Raw genomic sequence first — 21525 nt, 5'->3', positions numbered from 1 at the left:
GAAGGTATAGCATGAGGAAACTGAAGAACTGCAGAAGAATGTTGCAAGACTGGGGAATTGGCCATCTAAATGGCAAATTTAATTTAATGTGGACAAGTATAAAGTAATGCCCATAGGGAAAAATAATCCTAACTATAGGTACATGATGCTGGGTTCCATATTAGTATTAACTAGGGATATGAAATCGTTTTTGCAGAATTGGAAAATTTCAAAGAAATAGTCCAATTCGGCATGGGTAGGAGGACCCAAATCCCGAGACGGATTTTCCCCGAACTTCGGGGAAAATTCATTGTTCGGGTTAGCGCGGGGGGGCAGGGGCACATTTATTTAAAAAAAAACAAAAAACCCTTCAAATGTAGTTAATTACAACCCCCCCACCCTCCCGACCCTCCCCCAAACTTGCCTAAAGTCCTTGGTGGTCCAGCGGGGGTCCCAGGAGTGATCTCCTACTCTTGGTCCGTCGGTTGCCAATAAACAAAATGGCGTCTGTGGCCTTTTGCCCTTACCATGTGACAGAGGCTACCGGTACCATTGGTCGGCCCCTGTCACATGGTAGCAGCAATTGACAGCTGGCACCATCTTAGAAAATGGTTAGGGGCAGTGATGTGAATCATGTTTTGTGTTCGCGTCATTCTTTGTTTTTCACCCGCTGTGGGAAATTCTTTTTTGCGGTTTGGGTTTTTTCTTCACGAAAAATTGTTTTTTGGGTTAGTGCGCGCTAACTCCCCATTAGCGAGCACTAACAAAAACCGTTAGATTTTATTTTGTTACTTTTTGTTACTTTTTGTTAGCGCTAACTCCCCCCAAAATGAATTTTCTTGAAAAAACGGGAAAATCCCGATCGTTTTTCGGGCTCCCCGAAACATGCCGAATTGGACAATTTCATTGAATTTTTCCAATTCGGCAAAAACAAATGCACATCTCTAGTTACTTAGGGGTCTTCAGCTTGGAGAAGAGACATTGTGATAAGCATAGAAAAGAGAGGGGTTATGATAGAGGTCTATAAAATCCTGAGTAGAGTAAAATAGATAAATAGAGAATGGTTATTTACCCTTTCAATAGAGGTATATCTATTCTCTCAAAAAAATATTTTGGAGGGTAATAGCCAGACAAACATTCAACACATAAATAAGCTAGAAACACAAAGATTTGCATAAATTACACTGTGCATGCCTTTTTATGAGGTCTCTTTGAATGAGCAAAAATATTGTAATACATGGTGTAATTTATGCAAATCTTTGGGTTTCTAGCTTATTTACGTGTGGAATATTTACCCTTTCAAACAGTACTAAGGGACACTTCATGAAACTAGCTGTGTGAAATAATAATAAAAGTGTGTTTTTCGCTTAGTGCTCAGTTAAGCTATGGAATCTATAGGAGGATGCACTCAAGACATCTGGGTTTAAAAGGGGTTTGAACAAGTTCCTTCTGGATAAGTCTTTAATTATTAGCCAGGTGAACATGTGGAAAATACGCTACTTAAACATGGGAGAGAGCAACAAGGAATTGTATCTACTCTTTGGGATCTGCTAGGTACTTCCTAATGACTCAGATTGGCCACTGTCTAGACAGGATTTTAGGCTTAATTGATTTTTGGCCTGATCCAGCATGGCATATCTTAAGTTTTTCTTTAAGATATAATTCCCAAGGGAAAGGAGATAGACTGTGCATTGGAAACAATATTTCTTGTTCTATCATGTGTTTATAGATCTTTGTTTCTTGCAGGATATCGGTGCAAAATACCAAATGCTGAATTCCAGGCTTTTTATCGGACGACCTCAGTGGAAACTTTTATTTGATGAAATAGCCAAATATAACAGAAAGTAAGTAACCACTTCTGAGAGTGCCTGCATCAGTCTGAACAATTGGATGGATACTGTGCCATAGAATACTGATTCCTCTTGGCTGACAATCACTTTGGGTTTTTTTTATGGAATATGGGAGCTGTTACTGATGTCATGCATGTGGTGTTGACATCAAGGATGTGATTTCACTTGAAACAATAATAATAGACAATAATATTGTCTGTATTATTTCATATCATTTTTAAAAAGAAAAGAAAAAACACAACTAAAAAAATGTTCTACCATTTTTAGCATACACTATTTGCCAAAATATAAAAAATGAAAAAGCCCTCAGTGTAGTGAGTCAAGTGACAACCATGTCCCCCCAAAATGAAATGACATCAAATAATATTTGACCTGCATAGTCCTAGTTGATAGATGTGTTGCAGCTGTGAGAAGGACAGTAACTACGTGTGCAGTCTGTCTTTCTGCAGTCCAAGTTATTTATTTCAAGTAGCTCTGCTCTATACATGGAAAGGAGAAGAGTGATTATTTCTCGTACAGGATGACTGCACCTTTGGTATTGCAAACTTAGGAACAAATTGTATTCTTAGCACTTTTTTATGCTGTTTGTTTTCTTGGTTCATAGTTGGTTATTCTAAAACGTTTATGTTTCTATTTCGGACATGTTTTATTATAAATTTTTCAGTCATACAGAAGACAGGACAACCCACAATCAAACAGAAGAAAAACAAACACCTTTAATACCGAGACAGAAAGTAACACTATAAAGGAATATTTACAGATGCCCATACCTTATTTTAAACAGGCTCTCATCATTAATAATATATAATCAATAAATAAACAGACAAACCATCCCTCTCTCAAAAAAAAAGCATAAATAAAAATAATTCCCACTCCTCCAACTCTCAAACACCACTACGTCCAAATTTAATAGACAGCAAGTAAAATTTGCCATCCTGGCAGGTGAAGTGGCAAAATATCTGATTTGTAAATACTAAAAAAAAAACCGTTATTGGCTCCCTCAAAATAACTTAACATCTTTCTTCATTATAAATTGTCTCTTCTGAAAAAAAAAGTAGCAAATTTAAGTGATCTCATAGCCATTCCTAGGGAGTGCCAGAAAGCCATGCTTCCGATAAAACTCTGCGCTAAAAGAGAGGTAAATGGAGAAAATTGACAGCTTTATATACTACGAATAAGAGACAAACTCATGAAGGGAGGTTGCTTAGTGTTATTGCTTCTGTCTCTTGGCTCTACAAAACCGTGAAGGTGAGACAAAGCCCTCTTCTACTAAACACTAGGATGACACTAAAATAATATGGCCTTATGGCATGTTCTCCAATAATATCTTTGGATACTAGAGAGACCAATCCTTCCTGAATCTTTCAGAGAGATGAGGCTCTGCAAGCTAACATGTACTTTCCTGCCCTTGCCAAATGAAATTTGAAAAATATCTCAGCAATAAGGAAAAAAAGGATCTTGAGTACACTAATGGGCAACTGGTCAAATAAAAAACAGTATCTGGGGAAGAATTCGTATTTTGGTGACATTGACCCTACCCAGCCAAGAGGCAGCCATGTCTTCAATAACACAAATCTGATTTAACCTCTTCTAATAAGCTCCCATAATATAGCTGCTACAGTAACATTAGTTTATTGGGCATAATTACCCCAAACGCTTAAATTTGGAAGCTATCAGAATTTGGTTCTACCCTGTGTCTTACAAGGCAATATAATAGACTTAGAGAAGATAACTGAGAATCCTGAAATTAAACCACACGTACTATCAAAACCATTAAAGGTGGATTAGTTGGATTAGTCAGATAGATTAACATATCATCAGCATGTATTGGCACAGTGCAGGTCTCCCTCCACAGTGATCCCCTGAATTTCTTTACTCTCTCTTATTGCAATGGCAAGTGGCTAATGCAAACAATAAAAGCAATAGGGGATCATCTTAAGAACATAAGAAATTGCCATGCTGGATCAGACCAAGGGTCCATCAAGCCCAGCATCCTGTTTCCAACAGAGGCCAAACCAGGCCATAAGAACCTGGCAAGTACCCAAACACCAAGAAGATCCCATGCTACTGATGCAATTAATAGGCTATTCCCTAAGTCAACTTGATTAATAGCAGTTAATGGATTTCTCCTCCAAGAACTTATCCAAACCTTTTTTAAACCCAGCTACACTAACTGCACTAACCACATCCTCTGGCAGCAAATTCCAGAGCTTAATTGTGCGTTGAGTGAAAAAGAATGTCTCTGATTAGTCTTAAATGTGCTACTTGCTAACTTCATGGAATGCCTCCTAGTCCTTCTATTATCCGAAAGTGTAAATAACCAATTCACATCTACTTGTTCAAGACCTCTCATGATCTTAAAGACCTCTATCATATCCCCCCCTCAACCGTCTCTTCTCCAAGCTGAACAGCCCTAACGTCTTCAGCCTTTCCTCATAGGGAAGTTGCTCCATCCCCTTTATCATTTTGGTTGCCCCTCTCTGTATCTTGAAAGGTTTGCATTTCTAAAACTTCAGGTATGTGTACAGAGTCTCTTAAAGGATGGTCCTCTATTACTACAGGCTGAGTTACATGTTATAAATGTAAGGCTTGTGTGATCTCTTCTTCTCTCATTCATTATTCTCCTTCCTAAATATTTTAGCTGATCTCAATCCAGATCAGGATCGATGATTTAGTTTACTGCTAATTTATTATTATTGAGCACCCCTCAACCAAATTTGATCATCTTCTCTGTAAATGCCATCTGCCTTATCTAAGGGGGTCATTCATCAAATTGCATTGGGGTGTAAGGGCTCTAACGCCCATAAATAACACATGCAGAAAATAATGCATCATGAGATGCATATGCAAATTCTAAAAATGTAGTCAAAAGGGAGGAGTTTGGGCAGAGTTTATGAAAATGAGGGGTGTTTAATGTTGTGTGTGATAGTGTAACACACGCTATTGCAGGATTTAACGCCGGAAATAACTACACCTTTTTTTCTGGTGTTATGCCTGCGATAGCTGTGCATTATGGCCACAACGGGATTTGCGATATTTATCACAAATCCTGTTTCAGGGAGGGGAGGAGAGAGAGAGCAAGCCTCTGAGGAGGCACACATATTAGTCAACTTTTTATACCACTGTAAGAAGGGCCATTCTGAACACGAGGTGAGGTTTTGGCTGGCAGTTTTACATGCACAGTCAGAGGTATCTACTGTTAGAATGTACTATAGTACACTTACTCCAAACTTACTTTGTGCCTACTTGTAAACCGTTGCGATGGTATATAACTTAGTGACGGTATAGAAAAGACTTTAAATAAATAAATAAATAAATACATTCTGTGCTGTTCATATCAGTGAAGATTTTATGTGATTTGGAGTGATGACAGGTACACAAAGATGAGATTTATACAATGTACTCTCGACCTAGTTTGTACTCTCTACCTAGCTGCTATCAAGCCAGGTCGAGAGTACAATGTGCAAATCTCATGCTGTAAAACTGCCCCCCAAAACCTAGGCCACCATCAAAACCTCACCCTGAGTTGCTAGTTACTCCTCTTACAGTGGTATAAATAGTTTACTTATATGAGAGCCTTATAAAGTCTGTCTGTCTATCTCTCTCTCATTACCCTAACTACACCCCTTTTTTTTTTTATCACTGGTGTTATTCTTGCAAAATTTATAGCAAAATGAAAAATCTAGGCCTAAATTAAATACTGCTAGTACCACTACAGTAAGCTCAGTTTTTATAAAATGTAGTTTGAGAGCTTTCCATTGTAGAATATTTAAAACCATACATGGCTAAGCCAAAATATCAGAATAGTATATATCCAAGAGCCTTAATTAGAACCAGTTAGACAAAATCCTATTAATACATGTAGCTCTTCTGAAATATTTTAAAGTAATGCAGTCACTGGCCTTGCTGCAGAAGTGACTTATACCCAGGAAGGGAGGGAAGATGACCGCTGGTCTAGTGATAAGCACAGCTGGGCTTAGAGTCCTTCCAGTCCTACATGCTGGTAAGGGTACTTGGGTCTGGTATGAGAAGAGGAGGAAGATGTATAATCTAGTGGCAAAGTATGTGATTATATTTACTGCATGTGTTGGCAGCAAATTTTCAGAGACAAATGGACAGGATAGCTTTTTTTTTTTGCAAAATTAGGTAGCGAAAAGTACATGCTTTAAAAAAATATATATATCTATGTACTTTGTGCCTATGATTTGTGTGGGCCACTGGTGGGGGAAGGCTAAAATGTTCTATATACTTTTTGAAGTCCAATATATGAATGCCATTTTGCTTCCCAACTTAATCACACCCCAGGACTGCCTCTCTATAACCTGGGCTAAAAGTTCACACACTGTGGAAGCCCACACATACTATTAACCGGAGGGAGGAGGAAAGTTTTCAGACAGGGCAATTTCCCTGGGTAGATAGTTTTGAATATTGCCCTCTTCAGGAAATGAATAACAGCATGGAACCTGGGAAAATAACAATCATGTTATTAACCGTTCCTTTTTTTTTTTTTCTTTCTAATTTTTATATTGAGCTGGATGTGTGTTGATCATTCCAAAATTTCACTTGTGCCATTATTATCCCTGTATCTATAAAGTAAACCGTAAAACTCTCTTTAGAGCAGGTTCTTTGAAAATGAGAGGACATGGCTGTAATAAACATTTCATCCTTGATCTTCCATGGCAGTAAAAACAGAGCAAGGCGCCCATCCTGAGCATATAATATGCAAGTAAGCACAAGCCAATGACAATCTAGACTAAAAATGGCCTTGGGACTGCAGCACAGCAACAGTGAAAAGGTAACAGAAGAGCTGTCATTAGTCGGCATCAGCTGTAAAAATGACAACGATACTCATATGGTGCAGAGTCAACCCACTGGTGTCGGCAGAATACTTCAGAACTGTGCCCGACAGCGGTAGCAGAACAAACAAAAAAAGCCAGCTCCCAAATGTGGCTGATCAGCACTTTGCCAGGTAGCCCCACAGGAGCCGGAAGAAGATCACTCTGACGGGGCAGGCAGCTGTCTTTCATACGGGTTCAGCAAGAAAGTATGTGGAACTGGGCAGCAGCTTTACAAGAACCAGCTCCCACCTGGGGCCAGCAGAAGTGAACTCTAACAGGGTGAGCATCGGCTGAAGAGGATCCTGCTCCCACACGGGGCCAGCAGAAGAAATGAACAGCACCATTCTCTTCCCCCCCCCCCCCCCCCCGTCCTCTCTTTTTATCGGCTCAATTGAATTGGGTGCTGGATAGCCTAAATGAGGAGCAGGGGGGAAATGCTTCTTCTGCAGCCCATTTGTTCACTTAGCTTCATCTGCTCAGCAGAACCAATGATCCACGGGAGGTGGGAGAAACAGCCCTGTGCTGAGAATCACTTCCTCCTGCTCTTGTCTATCCTGCCTAGCACCAGCTTTTCTTTCCTTTACACACTGGCTGGGGATTGTAAAGTGGAAAACAACAGAGGAGGAGAAATAAGATTGAGTATAGGGGAGCAGGTAGAGAGTGGTGACTGCAAAGAGGTCAGGGTGCAATATTGAAACTTTACCTTAGGCACAAATATACCTTGTCCTGACTCTTTAAATATGTGCAGCATTTTTGTCAAATAAAGAGGATTTAGAAATAAGATCAGGGATGTAATAGGGACAAAAACCACAATCCTGATAGTTTGCAGTAGATATTTGTGCTGCTTAAAACCTTTTCACACTTCTCATTTTTGCACAGTATTCCAATTGTGTACTCATGATTTAAAGGTTTGAAATCTGAATACAAAAATATGACATCTATATGTTTGATACTATATTTGCTGCCATCAGACAAATTGTTCAATATGAATTCTTTCCCCTGGGATGTTTATTGCTGCATGCTGTGACGCTGGACTGCATCTCGGGATGTACTACCAAAGCTAATCCAGTCACTGCTGTCATACGGAGGCAGCCCATATGACAGCAGACCAGGTGACAGATGCCTTCCAGAGGGGAACCCCTGAGGCTTCTTCCTGTAAGCCATCTCTGCCATGGGCAGAGTTTACTACTTTGGCTCATGGTAGCAAGTAAGAAAAACCTCCAGATTTCAGAATTCAAAACATTCACTAATTAACTGTACTGGTAAACATTGGAATTGCTAAAGCTATTGCTGCAGGCTCCTTTGTTAAAACAACAGGAGCCTACCGCTTGGCTCACAGGCATGCAGTGGCGTCTGGACAAGCAAGAGTCCGCCATCTGCTGTTGACTTGTTGTACTACACTGGTATGCCAGAACGCCTACTGGTATGTTGCAACAAAGGACAGAAAATAATTGCGGTGTGTAATGCTTTAGAGTGAAAAAGTACAGGGCAAGCCTTCCATTTGCAAGTTATTAAATCTGTTGCTAGCAAATGTATTTCTTTGAGGTTTTCCAGCAAAGAAAGGAAACTGAAAAATCAGAAGGAGGGGAGAATAGGAAATATAGTCTGTAACAACATAGCAGGCAACAAAGAATACGGGCTTCTCTCTGCAATATATTCAGTTTAATAATAAACGAGTAGTTACCATAGCAACGGCCGAATTTCCAGTGCTGTCCTGTCGAGAATGGATTGGCTAGGAAGAGCTTCCTGTTCTACGCTTGAGACATTTTGAAAGCTGCATGTGGGTGTTACACACGCTCCAAGGTCATTAGCAGGCTAGAAAATGTGTGCGTGTGTCCATCACTTCCACACATCCATGAAAGCTGGCATCCTTTAGCTTGATGCTGCAAGCTTCCAAGCTGAAATCTCGAATGGGTGCATAAAATATAGAGGGTGGGGGGGACACCTAATCTTGGGATGCTGATAACTGTAAAAATTGCAGTATGGCAGCGAAGAGGATTCTGCTGTCATTGTAAGAGAGAGAGAGAGGCATGTTTTTAAACATTTTTTAGTGTGTACCAAGTTCTGATTTACCTTTGTAGGGGGGTAATGTTGGAAAAATCTGCAGAAAGACTGTAAATGCATGCACTGTGAGCACCAGTTTTCAAAAGGAAAGTGCACGTACGCAGATTTGAAAACTTTTGAAAAGGATTTAACCGTAACTACCTGCTAAACTGTTCACAATCACACCTGTTAAACTGTGTGCAGAGATTTGGGGGGGCATTTCTCGTATGTACTTTTGAAAATACAAAAGCGTGCATGTAACTGGAAACTCCTTCCCTGGCCCCAGGAATTCCTCCGCTCAGTCCGAGCAAACTTGCAAACGAACATGTCATGTGCCCATGCGTCTGCTTCTGTACTAGGTGAGCAATTTTGTGCAAGGCCATTTCTGCAGGTGAAACACCGTTTTACCCATAAAATATCCCTTAGAAAATTACTCTTAGAGAATCAGAGTAGCTCAGATAGGCCAGAAGGGATCTGGTAGGATCCAGTAATATTACCAAGCAAGTGGCTTGGGTTTGCTTCTCAGTACAGGTGCCCAAGACAGAACTCAGCAGGACTGAGCCTCAGATGTTATCCTGTGGCAAATGCCTGTTGGCTGAAATGAAGTATAGAATATATATTAATTCATATAGGATGTTGTTCAAGATAACTTCCCTGGTTGCGAGATCCCTGCCCTAGAGAATCTCAGGTTTGAACCCAGGGAGGTTAAGTGCTTTGCTCAAGCTCATACCATGAGAGTAAGGCTGCTCTATCCATTGCATTGCACTTCCAGCCCTGATTATTGCCAGACTGGGGGGGAGGGGCTTTTTCAGTAAAACTCGTGCTAAAATAGTTTTGCTGTGTGCACAAAAAAATTGGGTCTTAATGTGCAGTTGTAATGGTTCAGTGATGAGGTCTGGGAAGTCTGACTCTGCCAGCTTCCCCAGTGATGAGATATAGAAACAAAGCCTGCACCTTTCAGTAAAGTAAAATCTGTTCACAGTTGTTTCAAATGAAAGTGCTTGCCCTTTAATCCAGTGGCATACAGCGTTCCAGAACAGAATGATTTTCAAACTGTGTGCAGTCAAAATACAACTTTTCTCTTTGAATGGCTAGCAAAGTCAAAAACAAAATATACTAATAACACTTTATTCCCTCTCAAAGTACTTGATTTGATACTTATGGTTTTTCTTGATTTTTCTTCAAAATCCAATTCCCAAAGCAGTCTCTCTTCACTGCAAAGTACTGTTGGCTCTGCTATGTCTTCACATTGGCTGGTTCCACCTAGGATGAAAGGAGTTACAACCCAAGTACTGTTAACCCTCTGCGGTTCCTGGTTATGCTACTGACCTGAAGCTTACCTAGCTCCTGCTCTCGGGTCTGCTGCCTCTACTTTCAGGTTCTCAACATAACTGAAGTAGCCCTACCCTTTAGTAGACTATAGGCAGTTGCCTCGTGCAATTTTCTTTGTATCAAGCATGTGCAGTACCTCTCAATAACACTGCTTTCATGGCCACAGCTGTACATTGAATGTCCTATGCCCCTCGCTTTTAGTTATTTTTTTTAACTCTTTATTTGTAATTTTTTGCATTACAATAAAAGCAACAATACTTGACAGAAATCAGGATTTAACACAGAGAACAAAAAATATCAAAGAACAATGAAAAAGAACTATTATATGGTTAATAAACCTCTTCTAATTCCTCTAGTCCCAATACAGAATACAATGGAAGAAACTTACAAGAGTATTACCAGCTATCTCACAGAAATCAAACAATGCCTTGACACTATAAAACTCATAATAAACATAGAGAAAACTGAACTAATCATCCTGGACAAAAAAGTCTCCAAATCTCCCATGCAACCACTCAAAACAGAAGACCCTAAAACACTTATCTCTCCAGTCAGCCATGCTCGAAACCTAGGAATAACCATAGACAAAGAACTATCATACAAAACCCACATAACAAACAAAATCAAAGAAGGATACCACAAACTACTCACACTCAGATGGCTCAAACCTTTCCATACAAAGGAGGATTTCAGAACAGTCCTACAACTACTCATTTTTTCCAACCTAGGCTACTGCAATGCCTTACTCTTCGGCCTACCTATTTCTACCATCCGACCACTACAAATACTACAGAACACAGCTGCAAGAATTCTTACAGGAACAAAAGAACACGAGCATATCACACCAATCCTCATCTCTCTACACTGGCTCCCAATAAAATACAGAATAGAATATAAAAGTCCTAACAATCCTCTACAAAATAATCACAGGACAGCAAAACTACTGGTTGAGCAAATACATCGAACCCCATGCTCCAAAAAAGAACCTACGATCAACGAACAAAGGCCTCCTCAAAATCCCTCAAGTAAGATCCACTCATTTGAACACAACTCGTGAAAGAGCTATATCCATCGCCAGCCCCGCCCTATGGAACTCACTACCAATCAAAATAAGTACGCAACCTAACAGGGGCGGATTGACCTATCGGGGGATCGGGCTTCCCCCAGTGGGCCGGTCACTTCTTTCACATGATTTTATTTTTTTTGTATTATAAAGTTTCCAACCAAAGTATTAGGGGGCGCCGCGAGCAGTGGTATCCCAAGGGGATCCAATGCCCCCGGGTGCAAGGAGGCTCATGCGGCCGCTGAGCGACAGACAGATCAGCAGGGCCGAAGTGAGGCTCACGTCACCACGGCCCGAAGAAAAAGATTGCATTTAAACGCACCGATGCTCATCCTCCTTCCTGCCTGTGCGGCCCCGGAAGTAAACGTTTCCGGAGCTGTGTGGGCATGAAGGAGGAGGAGCATCAGCACATGCAGAAGAGGAGCAGCGGCCCGAGAAGAGGAAGAGGCCCGGTAACAGGGCCGCTGCGGCCCGAGAAGAGGAAGGGGCCGCCCGGTAGCAGGGCCACCGCGGCCCGAGAAGAAGAAGAGGCCCGGTAGCAGGGCCACCACGGCCCGAGAAGATCAGTGCCGCTGCAGAGCCCATCCTGCGGCGACCCGCGAAGAGGAGGCACAGAGGTGAGAGAGAGGCTGAGGGTCTGTAGAGTGTGTGTGTGCACGTGTATGAGATGAGTTGAGAAATTGTGTTTGGGAGTGAGGATCTGAATGTTTGCAGAGACAGCATGTGAGAGCCTCTGTGTGTGTGAGAGAGACAGCATGTGAGAGTGAGAGCCTGTGCTTGAGCAAGACAGCATGTGGGAGTGAGAGAGAGCCTGTGTGTGTGTCAGACAGCATGTGCCAGTGAGAGACTGTGTGTATGAATGATTGTATGAGAGAGAGCATGTGACAGTGAGAGCCTGTGTGTATGAATGATTGTATGAGAGAGCATGTGAGAGTGAGAGCCTGTGTGCATGAATGATTGTATGAGAGACAGCATGTGAGAGTGAGAGCCTGTGTGTATGAATGATTGTATGAGACACAGCATGTCAGTGAGAGGCTGTGTGTGTGTGAGAGAGAAAGCATGTGAGAATGAGAACCTGAGTGTGTGTTTGAGGGAAGAAGATGGAGAGAAAAATAGAAAAAAAGACAATATAAAAGGAATTGGCAAAAAAATAAAGGGAAGGTAGAAAAAAAAAAAGCCTGTGACCAACCGATTAGAAAACTAAGATCAGCCAGCAAAGGTAAAAAAAAATAAATTACTTTTTAGTGATTGGCACATGTAATCTTTGGGAATGTGCAAGAATAGCACTTTCTCTATGCGGATCTCACAATGTACGAGATCAGCATGGAGAAAGTGGAAGCCCACGGGGCCTGCACAGAGGAGGCAGAAGAATGGGCTTCAGTGTCAGTAGCAGCAATCGGCGCCTCCCAAATAGCCATGCGGCAGCAGTGACAGTGGCAGCAGAGGAATGAGAGAGGTTGCGAGGTTGTTGGCAAAAGAAAGAGAGGGGGGTCTGCCTTTAGTGTGTGCGTGTGTATGAATGGGACTCTGCCTGGAGGTGTATGTGTGAATGCATAGGTGCCTGCCTGGGGGTCTGTGTGTGAGAATGAATGTGTGCATGTCTGGGGGATGGGGAGGGAGTGGTGTGAAAATGAATGGGAGCCTGCCTGGGGATCAGTGTGTGTGTGTGTATGCTATGTGAGTGTGAGAGCATGAGTGTGTATGAGAAAATCCAAGGGAGTGTGTGTGGAGGGCGAGTGTCTTAGAGCCTGAGAGTGTGTCAGTGTCAGTGAGAGCGAGAAGTTATGGTGGGTATAAGAGCATGAATGTGTATGTATGTGAGTGTATGTATGTGTATGTGTGAGAGAGAATGGACATGTGAGTATTTGTGAGAGAGAGAGGATAACCTCCTAATCCTCGACAATATCAGGGTGACTGGAAATAAAGAGCTCCCACAGAAGGGGACAGCAGGGGCTTTTTAAAATCCTTATTAGTTTTAATTATTGAATGTTATTTGATATATGTGCTGTTTTGAAATATTTTATTAGTGTTTGGGACATTGTAAAAAATGTATATGATTTTAATTAATAGAAATTCTATTTATCAGTAGTTTTGAAATATTATTTTATTATGGTTTTACTATTATAATTGATGTTTTATGTTTCTTGATTTTATTTCTTTTATGAGGAATGGTGGTTCTATTTTTCTATTGTTAATACATGGAGTCTGGCTTCTTGGAGTTTCCATTTCAGTTTTTGTCATTTGTGCTACTTCATTTTGTATTCTGTATTTGGTGAGAGTTTGTGTTATGCATGCAAAGACTGAGATGAAGCATTCTTTTAGCATGTGGTTTCTCTGTAGAGATCTGTAGTAGCTTGGCCTGTTCTGTTTTCCTGATAGTAGGTGTATTGATATTTTAGATTCTGGTGTAATATTTGTGGTATTCTTTTTCATAGGTGGGGTTGTTATTCTTTGAGTGTTGGCAAATAGTACTGTGTTGATATGGGAGGACCATACCGAAATATAGGGGTGTGTACATATATATGTAAATTATATGTAAATTATATATGTAAATTATATTGTATATGTAATTGGGTACCCATGGGCCAGTATGGAGAAAAATCCCCCGGGCCACTATTTTACCACAATCCGCCCCTGCAACCTAACATCAAAACCTTTAAAAAAGATTTGAAAACCTGGCTCTTCACCAAAGCATATGCAAATGACATCCATCAACACAACCACCCACGCAACCAACCTCCAAGAAAATCCACAACCTCAATGCAACACAATAATATCTAAGACAACACTAGAACACCTATGACTACGTTCAACGCCTAAGACCACATTCAACATTAGAACACCTAAGACTACGTTCAACACCACATAAAAAGGATAGACACATGAATTATTCATAAACTAACATACAATCTATAGACTCCATGAAGTAATTTCTGTTCAACTATTATGATGCAAAAATGTTTAGCTAATATGAATCAATCATTGTTTAACTAATATGATGTGAACCGTTCTGATGGCGAAACCGAAGGACGGTATACAAAACATGTTAAATAAAATAAATAAAATACGAAGGAAAGAAGGGCACGGGACAATACAAATAAGAAAATTAACATCTCAAAGAAAAATATGCTGAAAAAGAGTAAAAAGATTACAATCGTCTCGTCAGTGAAACTCAAAAGTCAATAATGGAAGTATCATAGAAACATAGAAACATAGAAATGACGGCAGAAGAAGACCAACCGGTCCATCCAGTCTTCCCAGCAAGCCTTACACTTATTTTTTCTCATACTTAACTGTTTCTCTTGGCTCTTTGTAACCTTATGTTCTAATTCCTTTTTCACCCCCACTATTAATGTAGAGAGCAGTGATGGAGCTGCTTCCAAGTGAAATATTAAGTTTGATTAGTTGGGTAAGCGGCAGCATAGCTCTCTGCCATGAAGCAGAGGGCAATGCTGGAAATGTGTGAAGTATCAGTTTTTCTTTTCCCCTGTCATTGAAGCAGGGAGTCATGCCGGACATGCACCGAAAGTGAAGCATGCCTTGAAAGTCACATTAACTATCATCAAATATTGAAAAGCCTAATAATTGGTAATACCTATAGCCCATGAACCCATCCCTGTTTTTTTCTTTTTTTCTTTTTTTTTTAATTGGGAGATGGATGCCCTTCATCCTTCTACTCTGTGAAGGGTGGACACCTACCACTGGCCACTGGCATCCCGCTCCGTTAATGCCTCTGTGGCTACTGCCGCTCCATGCAGTGTTTTACTACCTGCTCTTTATATGCATCCTCTAGAACTGATGGATCCCATCCCTGTTTTTTTTTTTTTTAATTATTTATTTAATTGGGAGATGACAGCCCTCCATCCTTCCGCTCCGTGAAGGTGGACACCTACCACTGGCATCCCGCTCCGTGAATGCCTCTGTGGCTACTGCCGCTCTGTGCAGTATTTTACTACCTGCTCTTTATATGGACACCTACCACTGGCCACTGGCATCCCGCTCCGTGAATGCCTCTGTGGCTACTGCCGCTCCGTGCAGTATTTTACTACCTGCTCTTTATATGTGTCCTCTAGACCTGATGGATCCCATCCCTGTTTTGTTTTTTGTTTTTTTTTATTTAATTGGGAGATGACAGCCCTACATCCTTCCGCTCCGTGAAGGTGGACACCTACCACTGGCCACTGGCATCCCGCTCCGTGAATGCCTCTGTGGCTACTGCCGCTCCGTGCAGTATTTTACTACCTGCTCTTTATATGCGTCCTCTAGACCTGATGGATCCACAATGTTTATCCCACGCCCCTTTGAAGTGCTTCACAGTTTTGGACTTCACCACTTCCTCTGGAAGGGCATTCCAGGCATCCACCACTCTCTCCATGAAGAAATTCTTCCTGACTCTATTATCCAAAAAGGCCTTCAGTTGTTTAGATTTAGAGAAAATATAAGCATTATCCTGAAATTTAACCAGGCATTTTAAAGAAAAAGATCCTCCTTTAGAAAATACAGACTCCCTAAGCTGCAGGAAAGCTTTCCTCCTAGGCTGGGTAGATCTGCAAATGTCTGGAAAGACCCAAACTTTTTGGCCTGTAAAGGAAAAATTCACATTACAGAAAAAAAGCCACATAATAAGGTTATTCTCATTCTCAGATGAACATGTAACTAATAAGATAATACCCTCAGAAAATTGTTCCCAAAAGCTGGAAAGATTTGCAGAATCAGGTCTAGGAGAAGAAGTAATTATCCTCTCCCATCTTTATCCCCACACCTAAAAGGCAACTAAATTTTAACAGGGGAAAGAAGAGATTTCTCTGCAATGCAGAGGCCATACTTCAAGTACATCGTAAATAATTCATGAAGAGGGATGAGAAGAGACCTAGGAAGATTGAGAATGCGTAAAGTTAACAATCTTGGGGACCGATGCAATACAGTGCATCTCAGATGCACATTTATAGCTCAGCAGCCATTAATAGCTGATCACATTGAAAAAACAGTACAGAAAAGCAGAAAAAAACCTCTGCTGGTCGCTTTGAAGATCGAAGCCGATATGCTCGGTGTCGGTTTTCATAACCGGCCGGCTGCAGTTATGAAAATCGATGCCGAGTTTATTGGCGTCGGTGTTCATAACCGGAAAACCACCGGTTACTGCGGCGTCGCGCTAGCGATCCTAGCACCTCCTTGCTAGTGCGACCCCCTAATTTGCATATAGCCTGGCGCCCTCCTTGCGGGCGCCATGCACACATTAAGAAAGTGGGCACTGACTTTTCAGCACCTGCTTTCCGCATTTTTTTATAGCATCGACCCCTTGATCTATTTTGAAAGACTTCAAGTCACAGATGAATCACCCCATTATCTTTACATGCTGCAATTTTAAAGTCTTGAAAGTGAGAGTTCTGAGATTCTAGAGACTTGATTTTTTTCATTCTGCTCAGTTGAATTATTCTGTACCACAGACAAGATCATCATCAGAAGAAATGTCATCAATTCTCTTACTCACTGTTAGCTCAAAAAAGACATCCACATATCATTCAGAGTAACAATAGCAGGCTTCTCCAAACTGGATTTCCACTGAGCTTCAGGCTGAGAGGACATGAAAGAGAACTCTCAGCAGGTGATTGAGATAAAGAGGCAGCGCCAACCTCAGAAGCTGTTTCTAGGCCAAAGCTGCTCCTGGTTTCCAGTAGCTGTGGAGGCAGAGGATGACTATCGAGGCCAAAAGATGTTTTGAGCTCAAGTAGGGTGGCAGCTGTCTCTCTAGCAGCCCCTGCAACAGGTATTGCTCTTGATTGTTACTGTTCCTCAACAGTAAAAACTTGTGGTATTGTAAATTGAGATGGAGTAGAGGCTAGACGAACAGAACTGAGCCGGGCTCTCCTCTTCACCATTGCGAAGAACAGCCAATAACTCAGAGATCAGCAAAGTCACCTCATGCCGAAAAACTCTTCCCAGGAATGCGCCCCTTAGGTGCACAGCTGTGGTGTGGCACCAGCCACAGGGTGCCTCCTCTTTAAGTTTAGCACAGTACCTCTCACTGACATCAGTCACAGCACTCAGGCCTACATGACTTTTAGTTCTTCTTAAATGGGAATTCACCAATACATAATGCAAAAATATTTACCAAGGCCATATTAGCATTTACCACCAATAGCACGACCACAGTACTAATGTGGATATCAACACACAAAAAAAAATTAACATTCATGTTAGCTGAGTGACCACCAGAGTTCTCTCTAAGCTGAGCGCGTGTGCAATCGCTCATACATTTCAGAGTATTGCTCACAGGTTTTATCACATGGTTATTTTCTTTGTGCTATATACAGAAATGCAACGCTAAAACTGGTGCTCAAAGATTGTTGGTTTAAAAATAAGTGTTGCTCACAGGAAAAAAAAATGTGCACTCACCTAGTCACTTCTTGGAGGAAACATTAGAGCCCTCCCCAACCTAGCAGGTAAGCCCTCAAGAAGATTCTCCCCCTTCCCAACAAAGGAATAAGGGTTGCCCATCCAAAATAAAACAAACAAAAAAATTCCAGTGTTGTCTGACACTTCTGTAATCTATGAGTCGCTCTGGACAGATTCAGCAGTTTGTATAGTTCTGACCAATGAATGAAAATATATTGTTAATTCAAGTATAATGACATGCCCTTAATGTACCAGAGGTCAGTAACATAGACACGAGACTGAATTAAGAATGGGTCATTTGGATATAAGAACTGTGAGGGTTACGTTGCCCTACTTGTTTTCTCCTTAATCTGACCTCTGATGTCAACTTCTACAAGTATTTTTCACCATTTGGAATCCATGGTCCTAGACACCCTCCATCATGAACTGGTCATGCACAGTTCTGCTTTCAAAACCTGAATACCCTGGTGAACACTATTGATCCCCACCTTCTCAGGCTCTTTTCTTCTATACCTGCTTTTGCAGAATATTCCTACCTTAATTTTGCTATGCACAAAACTACAGTGGGATCTGGGGTAATATTATCTGATGATCTCAAGATGGCCAAACAGATGGAGAAGGTGACAGCAAAAGCCAGAGAGATGCTTGGCTGCAGAGGAAGAGGTCAGAAAGAAAGAGATGATATTGCTTCTGTATAAGTCCCTGGTGAGACCTTATTTGGAAGCCTTCAAAAGAATATAATAAGGATGAGTTGGTCTAGAGAGTGGCTACTAAAAGGGTCATTGATCTTCATTGTAAAGCATATGGAGAAAAACGTAAAGATCTAAACAGTATAACCTAGAGGAAAGGCAATATATGATAAGAGATATTTAAATACATCAGAGGTATCAATGAACAAGAGGTGCGTCTCTTTCAACAGAAAAGGGACTCTGGAAAAAGGGCTCATGGGATGAGGGTGAAACTGGATACAGTAAGGAGAGTCTAAGGATGTATATCTTTACAGAAAGGGTGGTTGATGCATGGGACAGCCTCCCAGTGGAGGTGATGAAGACAAGGACAGTATCTGAATTCAAGAAAGCATGGTTAAAGTACAGGTGATCTCTGAGAGAGCGGAAATGTTGAAGATCTTAGCAGTTTCTGTATGGTCTTTTTCGGCTATCATATCTCTGTGACCCTAGTACTTTCATTAATGATGTAATGGCATTTCTTTTTTTTTTTTAATATCTTCCAGGAAAACCGTTGGCGTGTTTTGCTGTGGACCAAATGAAATCTCCAAGAATCTTCACAAACTGAGCAACAGAAGTAATTCATTTGGGACAAGGTTCGAATACAACAAGGAATCATTCAGCTGAAAGCCTGTGAAGGGCCAAAGTTAGGAAAGCAAATACTGGGACATTTTAATCTTTATTTAAGTTTTTGTATCTTTTCTATAGCATAACCTGATGCAGTATGTCAATAAGGAGTTAATGTATGATCTTATTTATGCTTATTTAAAGTCAGTGACTTATTTGGAATAGAGTTGTGCATTATGGTTGATGACACTGAGTGATCATCTTGCAACCAAACTGACCAGGGAATATTTTAAATTCTGCATGGGAAGGGATTTATAGTAGATGAAGCCTCATCTCAAGTAATACCTGAAAAGTTTTCATTCATCTCAGGGCTTCAGATTTCCAAAAATTAAAAATGCAGTACAAAATCAAGCCTGCATGCAAATCAAAATAGCTTATTACTGAAAAACAAACATGTATTCATGAGGATTTAAGAGTTTCCACCTAAGCTTTTGTGTTAAAATGTTGCTCTGTCTCTTCTGTCACCATCACTGATCATAGCGCTATTATCTGTCTTATTCCTCTCTAGTGTTTCCTCATCATCATGTTGTCTGACCAGTTCTGGTTTTACCCCGTTGCATCTAGGAACTTGTAGTCCTTTTATTAAAAAATTGGAACTGAAAATCCGTAGATGTAGTGAGGTAGAACCAGAACCAAGTCTATCTGGTCATAGAGCCATTTGGTAACTCTATCAGATTGCATTTCCTTCCCGTGGGAAATCCAAAATGTAGGCTGCTTCTTACCCTCCCATCCAGACTTTCAAAGCAATTTTCAAAAGTAATTTATAAGTAGGCTGTCGGAAAATTGCCCACCCTATATGCAGGTAAAAGCATGCAGGGGGATCAGCAATGTGCATACTTTTACCCACAGGAAATGAGGGTGGACTCTGAGGCAGGGTTTGGTCAGGTAAGGCAACACCACACACTCTTTATTTTACAGGGAATAAACAGGTGCCAACCTCCTCAGGTCATGTTTCCCTTTGAGAACTGCTTCAAAATCTGTGGGGAGACGTATTCTTAGACATTGCATAGGGACCTTCATCTTCAGTTTTTATTGTATGTTTCCTGGGAATTTCTCCATATTTATTATAATGAACAAAAATGGGAGAAAATAAGTGGGAAAAATGTAGCCTGTTTCCCACTGATTTTACTCCCATTTTTGTTTGCTATAATAAACACGGAGAAATTCCCAGGAAAAATAAAATAAAACTGAAAATGAAGGTCTCTAACTTTGCAACAATGTGGGCCGGCTCTGAACTTTGCCCCCATATGAAGAGATATGTAGCTTATCTGGACTTTTTAATTTCCAAGTGGTTTCTAATGTCTTAGCAGAGGAAGGATAAGTGGGGATCTAGATCGAAAACTGATTCAAGCCATGTTTCACAGTTGTTCAAACTAATTGAAAAGTATCATTTCCTTCAGAAGATGACAGCTAAACTCCTTTCTCTGCAGCATCTTTAGGAAACTCTACAAGGTCCATACTCAGACTCCAGCTGGCTAGCAAAGTTGGGATATTCATTGGCACACCTGCACTTCCTAAGATACCCAGGATATGTCAAAGATAGCTGAATAAGTTTATCTGGCTAATTTTAGGATTGCTCTTCGGCAGTCCTAAAGTGATCTGGCTATATTAGCTGAATAATACTGAAATGGGGTATTTATCTGGCTATCATAGCCTCCGCCCTGCCCCCAGACTAGTCTATTTTATATGGATAAACAATAAGCCACAGAGCGCAGAATTTGTGCTCCTTTGTGATTTGTGGATATGGATAAAAAATGTCACAAATCCCCCAGACAAGATTCTTTAATGAGAGGTGCTGATCACACTTCTGATGCTCATTCCCCTCTGCAAGAGAAACATTCTCCCAGGGTAAATGTTCTCTAGTGGTCTGAGACCAGCAAGAGGATAAATGGAACAGTAACGCAATCATTTGATTGTACTAATTATTTACACCTTGAACTATTTAGTTAAAATAAAATGAAAGTTTTAAAGAGGCAACTGTTCACTCCACTGCACAGCTATCCAAGAGGAGACAAATATGAGTCTCAAATTATTGCAGTTCAGTGGGGCAGATGTTTCCATTGGTAGATGGTCATAAATATATGTGCATTACCTCTGTTACTCGAATAACTATACTACTGAGACAGAGGAACTTGGCAAATTATAATGCCAGACAATAATTGTATATTGAATTTTATTTAAACACCAATTTCACATATCCATATTACATAAGTTCCACTATGTGCTACAAAAATTTCAGGTTAAAACCAACAACGACGCATCACCTCCCACATGTACCAATCATACCATTCATGCCATACATCACAACCACTCACTAAAATTAATACATACTGTATACTCGCAATCCTTATGTCTCCCCACACAATGTTGACATGCCCAACATATAGCATACAGTATAATAAATCCCTTTCAACGTGTTATATCTGGTACCAAAATACCTATAATGATTTGAACAATAACAATATTATGATGACAAATCACCAGTATAATGTTTTAACTCCCTTATACTACCTTCCGAGATACCCGTTTCGCCCGTATTGTAGGGCTTCTTCAGGGAAAAATTATTAACTTCCACAAATTATATATTTATACTGGCATCTTCATAGTGCTGATTTCTTCATGTCCATGCATCAGATAGGAAACTTTTTTGTCATATTAATCATTTGTTGTAA

At 40.7% G+C, this 21525-nt stretch overlaps 1 protein-coding gene across 2 annotated transcripts in view; it reads left to right on the top strand.

Moving 5' to 3' along the window:
* Nucleotides 1–19803, top strand: part of NOX4 (NADPH oxidase 4) — a 318054-nt gene extending 298251 nt beyond the window's left edge. For both annotated transcript variants that reach the window (XM_029602293.1, XM_029602294.1), the window contains exons 17-18: nt 1726–1823; nt 18733–19803. In XM_029602293.1, coding sequence (XP_029458153.1) covers nt 1726–1823; nt 18733–18853 — 219 coding nt within the window. In that variant the 3' untranslated portion in view covers nt 18854–19803. The remainder of the gene's footprint in view (nt 1–1725; nt 1824–18732) is intronic.
* Nucleotides 19804–21525: the final 1722 nt, after the last annotated feature.

This window comes from Rhinatrema bivittatum, chromosome 5, assembly GCF_901001135.1.
Source record: "Rhinatrema bivittatum chromosome 5, aRhiBiv1.1, whole genome shotgun sequence".
Taxonomy (NCBI): Eukaryota; Metazoa; Chordata; class Amphibia; order Gymnophiona; family Rhinatrematidae; genus Rhinatrema; species Rhinatrema bivittatum.
Note: the sequence above shows the minus strand (reverse complement) of the source record. Positions and strands in the feature narration are given on the sequence as shown.